At 43.4% G+C, this 16,050-nt stretch overlaps 1 protein-coding gene across 2 annotated transcripts in view; it reads left to right on the top strand.

The window, feature by feature from the left end:
- ADGRF5 (adhesion G protein-coupled receptor F5) overlaps positions 1-15,193 on the top strand; it is a 51,458-nt gene extending 36,265 nt beyond the window's left edge. Inside the window, exons 15-22 of one of the 2 annotated variants that reach the window (XM_054196105.1) lie at positions 111-263; positions 1,565-1,761; positions 3,490-3,666; positions 5,086-6,456; positions 7,396-7,437; positions 7,536-7,595; positions 11,545-11,629; positions 12,792-15,192. In XM_054196105.1, coding sequence (XP_054052080.1) covers positions 111-263; positions 1,565-1,761; positions 3,490-3,666; positions 5,086-6,456; positions 7,396-7,437; positions 7,536-7,595; positions 11,545-11,629; positions 12,792-12,871 — 2,165 coding nt within the window. In that variant the 3' untranslated portion in view covers positions 12,872-15,192. Of the gene's footprint in view, positions 1-110; positions 264-1,564; positions 1,762-3,489; positions 3,667-5,085; positions 6,457-7,395; positions 7,438-7,535; positions 7,596-11,544; positions 11,630-12,791 lie in introns of both variants that reach the window. The other variant, XM_054196106.1, reaches the window with a different exon arrangement.
- The last annotated feature ends 857 nt before the right edge of the window (positions 15,194-16,050 follow it).

Consider the following 16,050-nt stretch of genomic DNA (forward strand, 5'->3'; position numbering starts at 1 on the left):
GGTTTTTTTCTCTAGGACCCGCAGAAAAGAAAGTTTTGCAGAAGCTTTCTGCTGTCTGCTCGCCGATTGACCCCAAATCTGTCTTAACCTACCTTAATCCTTCCATACAGTGAAAAAGGAAAAAGGAAACTCGACTTGCTACATGTACAATTACACAGAAGCAGAAGGCAGCACAGACAAAAATCTCACAGCGTATTGCAAGTTTATTAACCGCATTGGACAGGAAGTCAAGAGTAAAAATATAACACTGCAGGTGATATGTGGTAAGAAAAATGTTACTATTTAAAGCTGTTAAATAGGAAATCTCAGTACCTTTGTTAAATCAGATGCCACAAATTTATCACCGGTGACAGCTAACAGGAGCAGGTTTTGTTAGCCATGAATTTTTGTTTTCTTTTTTGACAGGAAATTTTTAAATACAGAGGAAAATATCAATTTTGCTGAAATTAAAATAAAAAAAATAAATTCACTGTATTTGACAGTGGCCTCGGTATGTTCCCAAGCAGTTCTAGTTCAGTCATCTTCTGTCCCTACTTCCTTCTGGTGCAGTCTGCCCTAACCAGCTTTGTCGCCTGTGTTGAAGGGTGGTCATGCATCTCCCAGCTTGCACCAACAATTTAGCAAGGATAAAAGATTGGGGTGCTTCGGGAAGGAGTCATCTAGCTTGGGAAGTCAGCCTGCGGGGCAGCATATCTACTTTAAACACAAGAATGCCAACCTCCATGAGGTGCTGCAGAGACTTGGGCAGACCCAGCTTCCAGTCAGCTCTGCAGGAGATGTTGGGTAATTAGAATTCAACAATTCTAGAATTCAACAATTAGAATTCAAGAATTCAACAATCAACAATTCAGGCAATTGTTAAATCCAATTTTGATGTTTAGTTTTGACCAGAGTTTGGATATTTCAGCTTCTTATTCTAAATTGGAAAGAAATAAATGTTGGACATCCACATAATGCAGAAATGCTGGGTTTTTCCACAGCAGTGGTTCCTACTGTTGAATCACTATATCTGGCCAGATTTCACTCTCTTAGGCAATAAAAATGCAGACAGTTTATTTACTTTAATCAGCAGGTACTTACTGATATGACTAACCCAATTAAAACCAATTAGCAAGAATAATCAGTTCATCAAAAAGGTGCCGGGGCCTCACTACCAATATCTTAATGAATTTCCTATTAGTGCTACAGCAGCACTGAGTCCCTTAGCAGAATAAACTTTGTGTGAATTACTGTTCACATCATGGTCAATACAATCCCACTCCACCCCTACCTAACCTTATAATCTAGCAGACATATCCCACAACTTTGGGTATAGGTTTGTTGATTTGATTCAATATTCAAAACCAAGGGGCTTTATTCAATTTACTTTCTAATTTCATGATTCCAAAAAATTGGGAATGCAAGACATATACACCCTGAAAGGTCATAATTAATGAAGAGAGCAAGCTGAAATTCTAACTAATTTAAAGACCTCTGAACTTTGGGAGATCACAGGTTTGATGGGGGTAAGTTATTCATCTCCCTGCTTCTTAGTTTTCTACCTCTATGCTTTTTCTCCATACAGGTACCAAAATTTCCTGCTCAGGCAGCATTGGGATTGGAAGAGAAGGGGACACATCAGTAAAGCCATGCTATGACTCAAATAGCCCAAATGGTTTTACCCAAGGCAATATAACTTACAAGTGCTCCCACAAATCATGGGAGCTTCAAAGCAATAACTGCCTGTCTGTGCCAATAAGCGGGCTGCTGAGTGGTGCCGAGGTAACATTTATGAGTTTTCTAGAGGTTGGGGGTGGAGGTAGTAGGAGAGAGCAACAATTTTTGTTGAATGGTTTTTTGCTTAACATAACCTAAAATATAGGAAGCATTCAAAAATCAAAGATTTAATTAAAACTGTCTTTTAAAAGATATCAAGAATGATTGGCTATATCTACACAAGTCAGCAAAAGAGGCTAGGTCCCCTTCTCTGGCCCAGAGGGCACGTGATACTGCGTGGCTAACATCCACACACATGAACGTTCTCTCCCCCAGACAAGGTGGCTTTATTTGTAGTGTCCAGCAGGAGCAGTGGCTGTCCTGGGGTGTTCCCTGAACCATGCTTGGGCACCACCTCCGTGAACGCTAGTTAGCACTAGCCCAAACCATGCTACAGAGTACACCAACGATACAGTAGGGACAGCTCTGGGCCACTGCCCAACCTCAGACCCAGGCCCTGTTCAGTGTGCCCCATTCCACCACTCCACTTCAGATAGGTGCCAGGCCTCAGTTTTCAGCCTAGGTCTCCTATCATAGTACTCTTCCCTTCTACAAACCATCCAGAGTCACCCTTCTCTCAGTGAGGTTAGATGAGAACAATTATCTTTCTTCCATCAAATACTTACTACGTTTATTTTAGTAAATTATGCGCAGCAAGGTCCCAGGCAGAGGTACAGCTACTTAATTATGCATTTTCTTAACTTGCCAGATTTTTCCCTACTATGGTTTGGGCCCAGGCCAACTATTTTCTCCCAAAAAATTTCCAGGAGCAGTCTGCGAGTTAGCACAGAGAGACCACACTCAACAGGCAGTTGGGATACCATGTTTGGTATCCTGTCGGGACAATCCTCATTATCAATACAGGCTGGGGGATGACATGATAGAGAGCAGCCCTGAGGAAAAGGACTGGGGGGTACTCGTGGATGAAAAGCTGGACATGAGCCAACAATGTGCGCTTGCAGCCCAGAAGGCCAATCGTGTCCTGGGCTGCATCAAAAGCAGCATGGCCAGCAGATCCAGAGAGGTGATTCTGCCCCTCTACTCTGCTCTGGTGAGACCCCACCTGGGGTCCTGTGTCCAGCTCTGGAGCCCTCACCACAAGAAGGACATGGACGTGTTGGAGCCGGTCCAGCGGAGGGCCACGAAGATGATCCAAGGGCTGGAGCACCTCTCCTTTGAAGACAGGCTGAGAGAGTTGGGGTTGTTCAGCCTGGAGAAGAGAAGGCTCCGGGAAGACCTTATAGCAGCCTTCCAGTACCTGAAGGGGGCCTACAGGAAAGCTGGGGAGGGGCTGTTTGCAAGGGCATGTAGTGATGGGATGAGGGGCAATGGTTTTAAACTAGAGCAGGGTGGGTTTAGATTAGACATTAGGAAGAAGTTCTTTACACTGAGGGTGGTGAGACACTGGCCCAGGTTGCCCAGAGAGGTGGTGGAGGCCCCATCCCTGGAGACATTCAAGGCCAGGCTGGATGAGGCTCTGAGCAACCTGATCTAGTTGAAGATGTCCCTGCTGACTGCAGGGGGGTTGGACTAGATGACCTTTAAAGGTCCCTTCCAACCCAACACATTCTATGATTCTATGATTCTGGAGGGTCAGAGAGTTGAACACTACCAGCATGTCTAGAATGACCCTGGCTCTCTTTATTTTACTAGTATAGGGGTAGCCATTTTGAAGGAGGATCAAGTTCCAGGCAAATTGCACACAATGTAATGTATTGTTATTTTCTGTTCCAGTCCTTGGTCAGCAGTCCGGACAGAAAACAAAAGCTACCTGGATACCTTGAACAGCTTAGGAATACGACCAAAGAGGAGGAAAACACATTGAACCGTCCTGCAAACCTAGGCGCAATCGTTGACATCATCGATATGATCTCCTCTATCCCAGTAAATGCAGAGAACAACACTATTCATGTAAGGTTTTATTTTAAGTCTTGCCTATACTTATTAAGCCCTTTGTCCCCCTTTGTCACAGAGGATGACATTCTCCCTGAAAAAAATTAACAGGGTCAGAAGCAGAAAAGTATTAAGGGAATGAGATGAAATGACTGCAAAGATGAAATGACTGCAAAGATACAGAAGAGTTTATAAAAAGCCAAAATGATGAAGACAAGGAGCTTATGCATGAAAGACAGACTGCTGTATGCTTAGCAACTAGATCTTCTAGGGACCCATAAATGTCTCTAGCATTCTAAGTTAGAGGAAAGGACAAGGAACAATGGCTGAAAAATTAGACACGTGGCCACGATGTGCGTTCACAGCCTAGAAAGCCAGTCATATCCTGGGCTGCATCAAAAGCAGAGTTGCCATCAGGGTGAGGGAGGTGATTCTCCCCCTCTACTCCAGACTGATGAGACCCCACCTGCGGTGTTGCATCCAGCTCTGGAGTCCCCAGCACAAGGAAGCAGGTCTTCAGGAGGGCCACAACAATGATCAGAGGGTGGAGCACCTCTGCTATGAGGACAGGCTAAGAGAGTCAGGGTTGCTAAGCCTGGAGAAGAGAAAGTTCTGGGGAGACCTTATTGCAGCCTTTCAATACTTAAAGGGGACTTATAAGAAAGGCAGAGAAAGACTTTTTTACCAGAGCCTGTAGTGACAGGACAAGGGGCAACAGTTTTAAACTGAACGAGGGTAGATGTAGATTGAGCATAAAGAAGAAATTCTTTACTGTGAGGGTGGTGAGACACTGGAACAGATTGCCCAGAGAAGTTGTGATTGCCCCATCATTGGAAGTGTTCAAGGTCGGGTTGGATGTCCCTGCCCTTGGAAGAGGGGTTGGACTAGATGACCTTTAAAGGTCAAAACCATTCTGTGATTCTGTGGTTCTATGAGTAGGAGCAGAAATAGAAAATAAGGGACAAAATATGGATCAGGATCAAGCAAGGAAAACTAATTAGATGTTAACAACAAATGAATGGCAAAAAATATCTTAGAAATACTTGGAAACTTTGATTGTGTGGTGCAGAGGAAAAGCACTGCTCTGAGCAGAAAAGTGCAGAGACTTGATGTTTTGTATCTGGAGAACACTGCGTGAGAGAGAGTGCGAAATCAAAGATAGCACAAAGGCTGAAAAAGAAGGGAAAGAAGGCTGGAGAAGAAAAAAAGTACTAACTAATATGTAAAAAAAGTCACACAGCTCCACTTTTGGAAACCTTAATTTGAAAATAGAGTATGCAGAGGGTTAACAACTGAAGGTTTCACATGGATTGAGCAAAATAAGAAAATGCTGGGCTTTTTCAAAAGGCAATTCTGGGACCATGCAGAAATTACCATCAGAAGCAAAGATAATTTTTATGGGATTTCAGTAACAGCATTATTCTGTTGTTATTCCAGAATTTCCTTTCCACTGTGGACTTTATTGTTGCTGATTCCACACATAAAGCTTGGGAAGACCTGAATAAAGGGGAGGAACCCAAAAGTTCTTCATTGCTGAATTCAATAGAAAATTTTTCCCAGAACCTCCAACCAGTTAATAATAACATCCCTCACGTCTCTGTAAAAACCCTTCAGCTACAAGGTATAGTTGTCACAGAAAAAAGCACAGATTATAATAAGACCTTCCGCAGTACAGAAAACCTCACAGTTAATGTGTTCATTGGTCAAACTGACGTTCAGACTCTAAACAAAACCTCAACCATTGTCAGTGTGATGTACTCAAACCTTGGACCTATTTTGCCCCGGAATAAGACCCAATATGTGAACGGCTTACTGATAACAACAACTGTGGGCAGCAACAAAATCCAGAAGTTTGATATTAATATGACCTTTGCAAAGAAAAACACATCTCTAAAGACACCCCAGTGTGTCTTTTGGAACTTCACACTCAACGAACAAAGAGGGGGCTGGGATACTCAGGGTTGCACAGCCACATGGGAAGAAGACAATTATGTCAATTGCTCCTGCAATCACCTGACATCATTCTCCATTCTAATGTCAGGTGATACAACCCGCCCGGATAACATTGAAAAACATATTACCTACATTGGCCTGGCCATTTCAGTCTTGAGTTTGGTGACCTGCATTATAATTGAATCCTTAGTCTGGAAATACGTGACAAACAACACAACCTCCTACATGCGCCATGTCTGTATACTCAACATAGCTACATCACTCCTGATTGCTGACGTTTGGTTCATTGTCACTGCCTCCATCAATGACCAAAAACAATTGACGAGCACAGGTATCTGTGTTGTGGCCACCTTCTTCATCCATTTATTCTACCTGTGTGCCTTTTTCTGGATGCTCAGCCTGGGCCTCATTCTTTTCTACAGACTGGTCTTCATCTTGCATAACACAAGCAAGACCACTCAGAAAGCAGTGGCATTCTGTCTGGGATACGGGTGCCCCTTTGTCATTGCAGTCATCACCATTGCTGTCACACTGCCAAGGAACAATTACACCAGAAAGGGTGTCTGCTGGCTCAACTGGGAGGACAGCAAAGCTCTCTTGGCCTTCGTCATACCTGCCCTGATCATTGTGGTCATGAATTTGTTCATCACTGCAGTTGTTATAATAAAAATACTAAGACCAACTATTGGGGATAGGTCAAACAGGCAGGAGAGGAAGTCTTTGTTTCACATTGGCAAAAGTATGGCCATCTTGACACCACTGCTAGGCCTCACCTGGGGATTTGGCCTTGCCACCATCATCAAAAACAGCCATCGAGCTTTCCACATCCTCTTTGCTCTGCTCAATTCTTTGCAGGTGAGTTACACATATGTATAGTTTTGTTTTCTCTATGACCATTTAACACGTAGTGACATTCTTGCAGTGCTGTGCTTGGAGGGGGAATAAAAACAGTTTGGGAAAGCTCTAGGTTGCCTTACACATCCTTACTCCCAAAAGGCTCTTTGGAAAACCATTCCAGGAATTCAGTGGTATTTCATGTTCTCAGCTGCCTTAACAGATGTGCCTTATAGATAAAGCTGACATAAAGATAACATCCAACTTGGCCAGTAGATTTGGGAAGAACTTCATTCTGGAAGATCAGGAAAATAGCCCTACTATGTTCAGGTGGGAAAGCTTTAGCATGTCTGGTCTCATTTACAGTGCATCATGTTATGCTCTTGTGGGTTCAAGTAATGGAGGAGTATGAGCAACAGGAAAGTCATCAAGAACAGCTAAGTAGTACTAATGATAAAGAGAAGAACTAAGCAAAATACACATAATTGAAAGTTTTCAGTTAGTATGACTTTTACAACAACATATTTAGGTGGCCAGTAGGATCCCAATACAACAGGATTTCTTAAGGACACAAGTTACATATACTCTGTCTCTTAAGAATGGCCTCAAAATTGTATACTCCAGATCAAGCTCTCTTGCCTTTTATATTGTGAGCCTCCTAGCTTACCGGGGGGTATAAGCAGGGCATGTCTTCCATACACAAAGGTCCCTTGTTCCAAATATGTTTAGTGCTAGCACACTACCTCTGTCACTTTTGTAGACTAGATATGCACACAGTTTAAAGAGACCAGGCCTGGAGAACTCATCAGCAGTCCATTAAGTAAGACACAGTTAGAAAATGGCCTCTATCAAAGAGTTCAGAGTTTAAATAGTCAACAGGGACAATGTGTGAGATAACTATGAGGTACTACAATTAAAAGGTTGGTGTCATCAACCTGCATGTAATTATCTGTCTCCTAGGGATTATTCATTTTGGTGTTTGGGACTCTCTGGGACAAGAAGGTAAGAATTCTAACTATTTCTTATATCATGTGAAAAAACTGTTGGAATTTGAACATAATAGCTGTATTTACTGATTGATTATTTTTTTTAACAAATAGATACAAGAAGCCCTGCTGAAGAGGAATTCAATGTCCAAATGGAGTTCACAGCAAACAAAGGTTAGAACCTTGACCTAAGAATGTATCTCAGAGTTACTTGGAGGAGTCTAACATTCTCCAAGTGTCTTTTAAGTCAAGTGCACTTTATATTCTGAATTATCTATTAGAACTAGTCAGAGAAAGAGAAGACACTAGCAACATAAATATGAATATACCCCCTTTTTCAAAGTTCATTATTTCACCTATAATTGGTAAAAAATGAGAAGGAGCTTGGTGAACACTTGCTGTAAATTCAACAAGAAATAAACCACAAAAAGTAACTGAAACTTTAAGCTAGAAAACAGAAAATTTCAGCGGCACCATTATTCATTCACAATCTAAGAGAAATGCAAAGGGAACTTTCTAGGGGAAGATGCCCATCAGCTGTGAGCAGGAAAGGATGGAGATGTCACAACTTGAACTCCTGAGACAAGGAGACAGTTTAGTCTGCTCTTTATGCTGGGAACAGAAAATGGGAGGAAGTATGAAAATTTTGTCAAAATCGTGTCTATATGCAGCAAAGACTCAGATTTCAATGACAAAAGATAGAACATAAATGAATGTGGTTCTGGAACCGAGTGGCCTGGACACATTCCTAGAAGAGGAGAGACTTGGTTCCCATACCCAGCAAATTCCTGCATTTAACCCAAAATATTGAGTGCCTGAAAAAAATGAAATAACGTTGCAAACAGGGACTGAATTCATAAGGAAAATCCTGGAAAGATTCTCTTCCTTCTGTAGAGACTTTCTCTGGCCCAGTGACTCTTGCACTCATCTCTGCCTTGAAGCACAGCTTGAACGAGCATCTGGAAATCCCTCTGCTCAGGATAAGGATTCGCATTAAAGGGGAAACCAGTTCCACGACCATCTTTAGAAGAAATACACCATCCAGTTTGATACTTAAGGACCAAACCTGGCCCCGAAGAGTGGCAGATTCAAAGCAAGCAAAGGAGACATAGACGTCCTTCCTCCTGGCCATTGTGGATGTTTGATGTTTTCCTGTATGTTCTTACAGTTTACTTGATTTTGTGTAAGCTTAATAGGCTGCTAAGGGCTGTTAAACACCAGGGTCTTGCCTCTGCCTCCAAAAGTCCTTCTACCCCTGACGGACAGAAATGGAAAGAACATTCTGAAGATGTGCTGCTACAAACTCACTTTGCTTTAGTAAAACTCTTCCCTGGGGCCTCTGCTATAGCCCACGTTGGACAAGGAGCAACTGGGCTAGAGGATCCTTGCATCCAACGAAGTGCAAACCTGCTTATAGCGTTAAGCAACCACCACCCACTAGAAAGGCTGGGGAACGGTCTCTCAGTGTGAACAAAGGAGGAAAAACACACAATTAACTGCTTTTACAATGAGGCTTGACAAACACCTTAAGGCAGAAGTTAGGAGGCCAACCACACAGGGCGGTCATAGGCTCAGTGACCCAAGACATGTCTTACAGCCCTAGGAGAGGGCCAAGAGCTGAGGCTGTGGCCTAATATTCACCTCACAAAGAACTCTGCTGGTTGAAGACATGTTGCAGCTACAGAGTTGTTTGTTATCCTCTTCCCGCCGATGACAAAGGTGTGTTCATCTCTACAGGAATAAGATACCTCTATCTGGAATGGCTGCATGAGGATGAATAACTCTGTGTATCCTAACAAATGAATGCTTGTTTCCACTTGCACTTCTGCATTTATAAACCCTCTAAACCCTCACCAAAGATGCCATGCCAGGATGGGTAAGGGATTGATGGCATCATAATCTAACGACGGTCACTTGGGGTAGAAAAAGAAAATCATCATATATGCTAGCATCATTCTTATATGACAACAGAGCTTAGTCTTATATTGGTGTCTGAACAGGGTTTGTTCAGAAAAGCCTGTAGAGGTATTGCTAAAGAACTGGGAAGCAGACTTAACAACCAGGATAATTAAGACGGATGGGTACATAGCCTCAAAGGAATTAAGGAGTCCATTAAGGCTGGACTGTCAGCTCAGAGGAGCAGCATTGGCTCAAATCACTCCAACTTCTACAAGAATCACAGAATTGCTGAATTTGGAAAGTACCTGCAGAGATGACTGGGTTCATACCACCCTCCCACTCAGAGCATGGTCAGCTCCAAGGATGGAGACTCCACAATCTCTTTGTGCAGCCTTTTCCTGTGTTTGACCACCCTCACAGTGAAAAAGTTGCTTTTTAAGTAGGATTTCCTGTGTTTCTATTTGTTCCCACCACCTCTTGTCCTTTCGCTGGGCACAAATGAGAGAAGTCTGGCTCTGTCTTCATTCCCATCGCCTCTTGTCCTTTCGCTGGGCACAAACTAGAGAAGTCTGGCTCTGTCTTTACTCCTCTCCAGTCAGGAGGCCCTCAGCTTGTCCCGGTGCATGGGATTGTTCCTCCCCAGGGACAGGAGAACTTTGCATTTCCCTTTGCTGAACATAAGGTTTCTGCCATCCCCTTTCTCCAGCCTGTTGAGGTCCTTCTGAATGACAGCAGACTCATCTGATCGATCAGCCGCTCCTTCCAGTTTTGCATGACTTTGCACCATCTGCAGACTTGGTAAGGGTGCACTTTTCCCATCATCTGTATCATTAATGAAGATGTTAAACGAGTACTGGACCCAGTAGTGACCTCCGAGCATGTCCCCTCCAGCAACGTGCTGAAGGCCCTGGAGGAGGCAGCCTCTCATTAGCCGGGCAGAGCAGATCTCTAAGTTTTAAGTGCTCCAACCAACTGCCACATTCAGACCTTGTGTCAGGATAAGACAGGAAAGATACAGTTTCTGCCTTGCTTTTCTTCATTTAGGATCCCCAGAATCATCCACCTGGATTTTTTTAACTGGTACGCCAAGTGTTCCATCTTTTTCTGCAGGACGATGACTCCTGGAAATCCAGGTCTGGGAACATTTCCTAACACACTTTAGGAGCCATTTATCCATTCCTTCTTTTGGGCTTGAAAATGACTTCTGCTCAGTGTGGTGCTATTCTGACTGTGAGAAAAATTCTGTTTTCCGAGGAAACTAGAAGGAAGGCAGGAATAACTGATACAACTGTCATTAAGCATGTCAGTTTCTTCATTCCCTCCTGTACTGACACATCCAGCAGAATAAAGTAGAGACAACAAGTTGTTAAGTCTTGGACCCCGATTCTGAATTCCTTTTCAGACAGAATCTCCTGGGCCAGACGCTTCCAACTGTGGAAGCTGCTCCAGTCAGTGGGAACTGGCATATTTCCTTGGAAGTTCTGCTGATAAGGAATAAACAAAACAAGATAAAAGTCTTTGATCAAATTTTTTAGATGTGATTCATTTACCTTCTTCCTCTACCACCTTATGGTATCAGTGACAATGCACAAAACTGCCTAATTTCCCCCACATGGTATAACCTAATGAACAGAGAGGGACTGAACAGAAAAAGCTGTATTTTCCATGCTTTTTTTTAATACATCTTTTGGAGGAATCCCATTAAACTCTCAAACCACTCCAGAACTAAAAAAGAAACTTCATTTCACCAGCAAAGGTTTTCTTGACCATCCAGACTGCGGAGAGTTGTGTTCCAATGCCCTCTAGTGTGTCAAATTAGATTTGCGTCTGATTATCTCAGGCTATTGGCCTTCAACGACCATCCCCAAGCATATGAATCTTAGATTTCTGGCTACCTTAATGGATATACTCCTTCAGATAAGGAACCAGAACTCTTTACTGTCTAATAGGACAGACTCGGGAGCCTAAGCCATGTTCCCTGGCCAACAGTTAGAGACAGGCTGTTTGCATCCTTTAGTATCTTTTAAAGATTATCATCTCCTTCATCGCCATCACAAACACGCAAAAGGGTGAATTTGATGCCCCGCAAACATCTAACTTGTCCCTCTGGGGATTGCCTGCTTGTACTACTGAACAACATTTTATTGTAACCCTTTTTTCCCCCCTCAGTGTGGCTACAAAGGAAGTTCTGACCTTTAAAAAAAAGCAATTTTCTCTTTTACAGTCATCGTCCCTGATCCTGGTGACACCCATGCTTGCTATGAGCTATCCATTTTCAAGAACCTTTAACAACTTATGCGGGAAAACAGGTATGTGACAATAGATCTCTCCTACTCAAGCACAAACAAGGTTTTGCCTGCGTGGTCTCTCTCAGGGTCAGTCTATCCTGGTATCTATCAATCTGTTTGTCCGTCCATCCATCCACAGATGGCATTTCATCTTCTAGTCTGAAGGAACTGTAATAAGTCATTGTAATCACTAGCATAATTGCTCATGATTGTAGCATAATGCTAGCAGCATAATTGTCAACACTAAAAGAAGTGTTGGGTGGTGGCATGTGTCAATATCTCTAAAACACACTAATTGAGCTGTGTTTTGAGCTTAATGATATCATGACACAGCACTCCCCAGTTCATTTACTGTTCATGTACTCTTCACCACCTTGGAGTTGTATCTCTTCAAAAGTTCTGGCAGTTATTTTATGGATGTCATCATTTCAGTTATGACTGTATTTTGCAAGAAGCATTGCTGAAAATATGAGTAATTTCATTCTTCATTGTGCAATCTTTGCATCCAACCCTTGCTCAGAGAAGATGGCGACATTGGGTCAAAGTGGGATATGAAGGCATTTCATGTAGGCAAGCAACTGCTTTTTAAAAGTCTGTTTATTAGTCAGGTAATGGAAGAAGAAGTTGGTCCGTCACTGTGCTACAGGAAGTTACACGAGCACACTAGCCAGGTACATTAGATACACTAGATACACTAGCCAGATACACTTGGGAGACCACCCTCAAGAATGAGACGTGCCCACAACTGCCTCCCATGCCGCTGCCACTTGAAACTCACACATTATTATTAGCGCTCTCTGCCACACACTGTTCTTGGGCTCTGAGCACCTGGGTCTTAGTTTAGGGCCTCGTGGTCACATGAGGGAGGGAGCTGGGATTCATCTCAAGAGCACGTGCTCTAGACACGTGCCCATGCTCAAGGAAGACAACGGAGTCCCTCCATTTGTGTAAATTACTAACCTACGGCATGACAGTCAGTTCAAGCTGACATATTCTGGCTGAGTCATCAAACACGTTGATTTCTGTGATTGCTGGTATTGCTGTAATCCAGCTAGTATCAGGGCTGCAGACGAAGTCAAAGCCACCTGGGTCATGAGGACAGGTCTAACTGTCCTTATTTTGCAGTGCCAACATGTCCCACACTGTCTGTCCTTATGTCCAACCACTGTGCTTTGTTTTGCAGGAAAATACAGAGTATCATCTTCAGAGCCATCCAGCGCTTCCTCTGAAAACACTTCCAAGTCATATTCTTTGCTTAACTGAGGCACTGCAAATGCTAAATCACGTAATTCTGAAAGGACCTCTGCCCTTTCCAAGACACATGCGAAAAGCACCTTTGAGTGAGTCACCAAGAAGTGGGCTGCTTCACTCTGACTAAGCTGTGCCTTGGTGCATTCTTCTGGAATAATCATTTCTGGTTAAGGTGTAAGGCAGGGAAGCTTTGAGAAGTGGAATTTTACAGGGGCTGCCAATCCCAGAAGAGATGACAAGATGTTTCAAACTTGGAATGATTTGAAGGCCTTCAAGTGCTGGGAAAGACATTGGGGGTGAAGATTTCCCAGCCTTTAAGAGGGTGCTTAGCACTATGCAGTACTGAGCCATGAATTGTAGTGCTATACACAGCTGTTTGCCAGTGGTTTTAGTATTTCCGCTATCAACGCTCTGAATGATTCCAAAGGCCTGTGTAGATACACCAGTACCTCATAGCTTCTCTCCTGCCTTCATATTAGAGCCTGGAAAGGCCATAGGGTATAGTGCTCTCCACTTTCTACTCAAGATTTTCTGGAACCAAAGATTCACAGCTGAGAAAGTCCAGTTCAGATCTTCACTTTTGACTTAGATAAAATGAAGACCGTGATGATTCCTGCGTGGTCTTCTTTCAGATGGAATGTACTGCAAGCTCCATGTGGCACTTTTTTTTTTGAAGAAAAGGAAGCTTTATATCCTAACAATAATTGTCCTTCCCTTGATATGTAATGTGGTAAGACAGAGATGGTTGCTGCCCTCTACCACAGAGTGGACTGCCTTTATTTAATGCATAGTAGTGTTAAGTATGTCAGGAGTCTCTTGTGTAAAGTCTGTATGTTTGGGTCTCCTCTCAGAGGAGAATCACACTTGGAGTGCTCAGAAAGTCAACTCTGCAGTGAATATAAACCATCATGTGCCAGGCAGGATGAAAGGTTTTATATAAATTATTGCTCTAATACTACATTTGTGGAATCAGTTATTTCCAAGCCCGTGTACCTTTAAAGGCAGGACTCCTGTCCTAAGCAGAGGGCTATGAGAGCCCCTGCAAAGTATTTACAGCACACACAAAGGTTACAAAACTTAATGTAAAATATGAGAGACGGAATCATGAAGATTTAGATTTGAGGCCAATATCAAATACTGCTGTCACGTAGTACAGTCCCATTTGGTTGTTAGGGAATCAGGCCTATGTTTACCAGTGGGGAACCTGTTCCCAGGACTTTTGGATGAACCAGGATGGGAAACTGTTGCCTACTCTTGCAGGCATGTGTGATGGTTTGGTATGGGGACGTGATGATGACTGAAGACAATACACAAGCATCAATTAAATGTATTACATATTTTGAAAGCAATTTCTTTTTGCTTGAAGATGTAGATATAGTACTAGAACTAGAAAACAGAGATTAAGAAATCTTTGAAAATCCAGAATCTCTTTGAACTGCATGGCCAGTGGAAACTTGAAAATCAGACCTTCACACATTGTTCCAACCAAAATTTGCCTTTGGAGAGCCATTTGGTCTAACCCACTCTGGAATTACCTTATGCAATATTGACCTGCTGCAGAACCATTGACTCCCACTGAATTAGAATAGGCTTTACATAAACTGGGAAGTATGAATCCCTGTAGACGGCACAGTCCCTCCACATCTTACCTCTGTAGACAATTCACCTCCAAGGTTTCACCACGTTTAGCGAAGCATGGGTCTCAACTGTATGTGAATGAGAAATCAGGATGTGATGCTGAGCTGTCTGGCACAGAAGGGACATCTTTGGGTGGATCTTCAACGACAAGGTCCTTGCCAGTGTCACAAAAGACATGACAGTTCACAAAAGAGAAGCAGGTAAGAAATTAACTGTGCCAGTCTCAAAGACTTGGGGCAAAGGCTGCATTTGTATTTGTATATGGATCAAGATAAAATGGGAGAGAAGAAAAGGTGGGAGTACTGAATGGAGGAAGAATGGCAAACACATGGCAGCAACAACCCCATACCCCTCCTACCCACTGGCAGCAGCAAGATCTAAGTCTTTGGCACAGGCAAGGTGGGCAGTGGGCTCACCAATAGCTTAATCCCCTCAGGAGCCCGGAATTTTGGGAAGCTGGCTGTTTTTGGGTAGCTGGTCCAATCCTTCCCTTTGTCCTCATTAAAGCCCAGACCCCTCCATTCACCCTCCGTCCTGAAGTGAGGGCTGTCACCGGGCTTGTCTCCTGATGATAGCTGTCACTCATGGATCTCCCCCTGTTTAACTGGAAGGCACTAAATTAAAGCACATCATTGCAACAAAAACCTACCAGGTTCACCTAGTCTCTGGAAAGGGTGGGAGCTCTCCCTCACTCACCTTTTATAGCATTGGGTGGAGGACAGTCACTACTTTGTCACCTTCCTCTGATTTATTCCAGCTCAGGAAAAATAATGAAGGAAGGGATTGTGGCATGCAGGTTTCTGAAGCACAAGCCTGCCTTCTCTCACACTCCTTGCTTAGAGTTTTTGGATTGTGACAGTTGCTGAACAACTCTTAACACATGCTCCAAGCCCAGATTTCACTCTTCATTCCTTAAAGACTTTGGGAACCTTCGATATGAACAATACAAAGAGCTCAGGTCCATTTTATCCACGCTACAATGGCCAGTGAAAAATTACTGGGGTTTACAGGTGTGGAGTTCTGAGTCTTTTCTTTGGACCATGAAGCCAATTATGCTTTTGATCTCTGATGTTTTCATGGCTCAGCAGTCTGTCCAGCATGTTTACTTCCTCCATTGTCCCAGGAAACATGTTCGGGAAACAGCTGCATTTTGGAAAAGTTAAGTTAGGCAAGAATAAAGAGTCACCTCTCCGGCCCCTGTATGACGTGCCCAGTATGTAAGGTATGTCCAACTGCATGTTAACTGTGACCTCAGGTGAATTTGTTAATCCCATGAGCAGAAGAAATTAGGTTCATTTGGTAGGTCCTGTACCCACCAACCCTCTTCTATTTCCAATCATCCGAGTTTCCACATTCTTCCTCGCACACCCAGTCCTCACATATCTCTGCCCCCAAGATTGGAGCCTCCCTAAACCTGCCCCCCATACACGCAGTGCTTTCTGCTGATGTAACCTCCCTCACCCACTCTGTCACCAGCTGCTGGTAGGAAACTGGATGTGCCTTGGGGATGGCAGAGTCACAGAGGTGATCAAGGTCTGGCTGGGGCTCTCCAG

Source organism: Rissa tridactyla, chromosome 3 (assembly GCF_028500815.1).
Source record: "Rissa tridactyla isolate bRisTri1 chromosome 3, bRisTri1.patW.cur.20221130, whole genome shotgun sequence".
NCBI classification, from domain to species: Eukaryota; Metazoa; Chordata; class Aves; order Charadriiformes; family Laridae; genus Rissa; species Rissa tridactyla.